This window comes from Penaeus vannamei, chromosome 33 (genome assembly GCF_042767895.1).
Source record: "Penaeus vannamei isolate JL-2024 chromosome 33, ASM4276789v1, whole genome shotgun sequence".
NCBI classification, from domain to species: Eukaryota; Metazoa; Arthropoda; class Malacostraca; order Decapoda; family Penaeidae; genus Penaeus; species Penaeus vannamei.
The window spans coordinates 28,810,160-28,815,159 of NC_091581.1; the positions used below are offsets into that span (position 1 = coordinate 28,810,160).

The 5,000-nt window shown below is 42.0% G+C and overlaps 1 protein-coding gene across 1 annotated transcript in view; it reads left to right on the forward strand.

Annotated features, from left to right (window-relative positions):
- Positions 1-5,000, forward strand: part of LOC113825402 (fibroblast growth factor receptor-like 1) — a 169,486-nt gene that overhangs the window by 95,995 nt on the left and 68,491 nt on the right. Inside the window, exon 2 of the mRNA XM_070144992.1 lies at positions 933-1,013. Within this exon, the coding sequence (XP_070001093.1) occupies positions 933-1,013 (81 nt within the window). The remainder of the gene's footprint in view (positions 1-932; positions 1,014-5,000) is intronic.

Here is a 5,000-nt window from a genome sequence, read left to right on the forward strand (position 1 = left end):
TTTCCTTTTTATTTTTTCTTGTCAGTCTTTCGGGTTTCTCCCTTTTCTCTCTTTCTCTCTCTCTCTCTCTCTCTCTCTCTCTCCTCTCTCTCTCTCTCTCTCTCTCTCTCTCTCTCTCTCTCTCTCGCTCTCTCTCTCTCTCTCTCTCTCTCTCTCTCTCTCTCTCTCTCTTCCTATCTTTTTATGAATCCTCTTCTCTTCTAATCTTTCTTTATTCGCTTCTCTCGCTCCCTTTATTATCTCGGTTTTTCACATTTTTTTCTTTTGTCACTTGTGTTTACTTTCTTTTAATTTTTTTTATATGTCAGTTTTTAGAGGTTTCTCTACGTATATATATATATATATATATATATATATATATATATATATATATATATATATATATATATATATATATATATCATATTTTTCACCTGACATTATAATGATGTGTAATCATAAGAATAACTAGCAAGTGTATCTAATTTAAAAAAAGACACATACCTTTTGTTTTATTATATATTTGTAATGATAGATAAAAAAAAAAAAAAAAACTAGAATATCTAATTATCGAAAGAAAGTTATATTTTGTTTTATTATACGTTTTTTTTATTTTATTTCTTGTGTGTTTCTTGCATGTCTTTTAAAAAACATTTATTCTTTTATTTTTATTTTATTACTTTTTTTGTCTTTGTCTTTTTTTTGTCGTTTTTTATTCATTTATCAATGCTATAGAAAACTGGACCTTATATCATCTGTACCCATAATAACATTTTCTACCATAGTCATCTTTATTATCATTATTAGTGTTGTTTTGTTATGATTTTCAGGTTGTTATTATTGCTAATAGTAGTATTAGTACTTTTACTATTTTCCTCTTATTATTGTTAAAATTATTAAAATTGTTAAAATTATTAAAATTATTAAAATTATTATTTTCCTCTGCTTCACAGGAGCATCAAAGACTCCAATGTGGGCGTGGGTCGTATTATGGGCCCTCATCCCTCCATGGGCGTGCGCCGGTGGCATCAAAGGTGGGTGTTGCATAGTTTGTTGTAAAAAAAAAAAAAAAAAAAAAAAAAAAAAAGAGAGAGAGAGAGAGAGAGAGAGAGAGAGAGAGAGAGAGAGAGAGAGAGAGAGAGAGAGAGAGAGAAAGAGAGAGAGAGAGAGAGAGAGGATGAGAGAAAGAAAAAATAAATAAATAAATGAAAAATGAAAAATAATTTTGTGCTGACGAATTTTTTTTTTATTTTTTTATGAAAGGTGGGGTATATAGTAGATGTATGTTTGTTTGTTTTATATATGTTATGTGAAATAGTGAATATTACAAGGTTAGTGAAGTTTAGTAACGATAATGGCAATGGTAATGATGATAGTAGCGGTAGTAATAACGATAATGACATCTATAGTAATGGTTACGATAAGGATTATGATGATAATAGTAGTTCAAGAATGAGGTCAATGATAATTTTAATAGTGATAATCATACCAGCAAATATAATGATGATAATGGTAAAGATTCTAAAAATGATGATAACAATGGCAGCACCGATAATTAAGAGAAATATGGAAATTACTATAATAAGGATAACAACAATCACCAGTGAAATAGATCACTGTGGCTATGGTAACAAAGTAATAAATGCTATGGTATTTTTTGTATGTTTAAAAAAATATCTTCGGTACCAGAATTTTACCAAGAACGAACTTTTCAAAGATTCCTTGGTGTCCAATTAAACATGCAGGAGATGGCACTGGCACCATTGGCACTGTGACTTTCCAATGCTGATAAAAAAAAAAAAATGTGCCTCAACGGAAACCGAATAAGATTGGTATACATATATTGAAGAATATTCAACGAAACACTCAAGTGCAATCAACATCAACACAAATTCAACATCATCAACATCAATAATAATTAAAAAAAAAAAAAAATGAATACCAACAAGAATTTTGAGTCAACATCAACATCGGTACATTTCCCTTCCCTTCCCTCCTCTCCTACCCCCCCAACCAACTAAACTACCCCCCTCCCTCCCCCTCCCCACCCTCCTTCCCCCTCCTTCCCCAACACCCCCTCCCCCCGCAGATGACCCAGCCAACAACATCATCATCAACGGAACAGCCCCCTTCCCTCCACTCCTCTCCCCCAACCAGCCAACCTACCCCTCCTCCCTCCCTCCCCCTCCTCCCCACCCTCCTTCCCCAACATACCCCCACCCACACACCCCTGCGAAGTTGACCGAGCCAATAATATCAAAATCAACAACATCAACAGCGGTACATCTCCCCTTCCCTCCCCTCCTCCAATGCCCCTCCCCCCAACTAACCAACCAACCTACCCCTCCTCCCTCCCCCTCCTTCCTTCCCCCCGCCCACCACCCCACCCCCGCGCAGTTGACCCAACCAATAACACCAACATCAACAGTACAGCCCCCTTCCGTCCCTCCTCCCCCCCCCATCCTCCCCCCCACCACCCCCACCTCCACCCCCACCCCCCACCATTCCCACCCACGCCGCGCAATTGACCCAACCAATAACACCAACATCAACAGCGGTCCTCTCCTCCCCTCCCCTCCTCCAATTCCCCTCCCCTTCCAACCAACCTACCCCTCCTCCCTCCCCACTCTCCCCCACCACCACCCCCACCCCCACACCACCCCACCCCCGCGCAGTTGACCCAACCAATAACATCAAAATCAACAACATCAACAGCGGTACATCTCCCCTTCCCTCCTCCTCCCCCCAACCAACCTGCCCATCCTCCCTCCTCCCTCCCCACCCTCCTTCCCCAACATCCCTCCACCCCACCCCCCACCACCCTGCGTGCAGTTGACCCAACCAATAACACCAACACAAACAGCGAGTACATCTCCCTTCCCTCCCCTCCTCCAATTCCCCTCCCCCCAACCAACCAACCAACCAACCAACCTACCCCTCCACCCCCTCCTCCCCCTCCTTCCCCAACACCCACCCCAATTCCCCTCCCCCAACCAACCTACCCCTCCTCCCCCACCCTCCTCCTTCCCCCCACCCCACCCCACCCACGCCGCGCAGTTGACCCAACCAATAACACCAACATCAACAGCGGTACATCTCCCTTCCCTCCCCTCCACCCCCAACCAACCAATCAACCTACCCCTCCCTCCCCACCCTCCTTCCCTTCCCTCCCCTCCACCCCCCAACCAACCCATCCTCCCTCCCCCTCCCCCTCCCCCTCCCTCCCCCACCCCCACCATCCCCCACCCACCCCGCGCAGTTGACCCAACCAATAACATCAACAAACATCATCAACAACAACAACAACAGTAGAGCACGCATGACCCAGTCCACACCATCAACCACCTGCAACTTTGCACATTTATGACAACGGCAGTTTATAAAGGCAACATAGGATTAAAAAAAACAACATTATTTACGTAAATAATGGCGATGATAACGTACGGAAAGAATAGAGTAGCGGGTGATAAACCGAGGGAATAGCGGAGAGGCAGTGGTTGTTTTAAAGGTCAAACCAGGGCAGTTGTAGAGAAGCTAGGTCAAGGTAGGAATTTAGAGAGAAAGTGACCTTAAAAGAATTATTTTTAAATTTATTTATTCATTTTTTTTTTATTTGTTTTTATTCTTTACTGAAGAGAGATGTCAGTGAGTGATTAAGGAAGGAATGAAAGAAATTAATGGAAAGGGTTAAGGAGAGGTAGAGAAAATATGAATGGGAGAGAGAGAGAGAGAGAGAGAGAGAGAGAAAGAGAGAGAGAGAGAGAGAGAGAGAGAGAGAGAGAGAGAGAGAGAGAGAGAGAGAGAGCGAGAGAGCGAGAGCGAGAGAGCGAGAGCGAGAGAGCGAGAGAGACAGAGACAGAGACAGAGACAGAGACAGAGACAGAGACAGACAGACAGACAGACAGACAGACAAGAAATGGGTTTTATTGCTATCCCTGCTTCGCGTCCACACCCGAAATAACGTAGGTTTGCAAATCATTCTTGCAAGATTTAGTGAAGAGAGTCACGAAGGGGAGTGGCTTACCCCCCCCCCCCCCCTCGACCCATCTGCTCATTTTTCTTCATTTCTCCATTATTGTTGTTATTATTTTCATTAATATTATAAATTTATTATTATTTTTATTATTTTATTATTATTATTATTATTGTTATTATTATTATTATTATCATTAATGTTGTTAGTGTTGCTTTCATCATTATCATTCCCATTCGTGTATGTTTTTCCCTCTTCTCTTCGTCTTACTCCTCATTCCCTTCCTCTTCCTCTCTCTCCTCTTCCTTTTTCATTCTTCCTCCCTCACCGTAAACTCATTTCCCTTCCCCCCTTCCCCCCCTCCCTCCTTCTTCTTCATTTTAATAGCCTCGTAAGCATTCTTGTGAATAGACTTTTCTCTCCTCATCCTTCTCTCACTCTTCCTCTTCTCCTCAAGTTTATCAGTTTACTCTTTCGTGGCGGTTTTCACATTCTTTATTTCTTTCAAGAATTGTGTGCTTGTATGTTCTGTGTCCTTTTTCGGTCTCGTGTATTGTTAATTTCTTACTAATTATCAATTATTTACCTGTTTATCGACCTATCTACTAACTTATCTACTTTTCAACCAGCCTCCTCATCTACCTACAAACCTATCTGCCCGCTTGCTTGCCTTCCTTTCGTCCTACCTGTCTACCTACCTATATACCTACCTACCTATATACCTACTTACGTATCTACCTACCTACTCCCATACCTAAATGCCTACCTATCTACCCACCCACCCACCTACCTGCCTACCTACTTACCTACATACATACTTCCTAGTTCTCTTACCTTCTTTTCAATCAACCTACCCATCTACCTACCTACCTGCCTGTTTGCCTTCCTTCCTTCCTTCCCTACTTACCTGTTTGCCTTCCTTCCTTCCTTCCCTCCTGCTTGCCCACTTACCTACATATCTACCTACCAACCTACCTATCTACCTACCAACCTACCCATCTACCTACCAACCTACCTATCTACCTACCAACCTACCTATCTACCTACC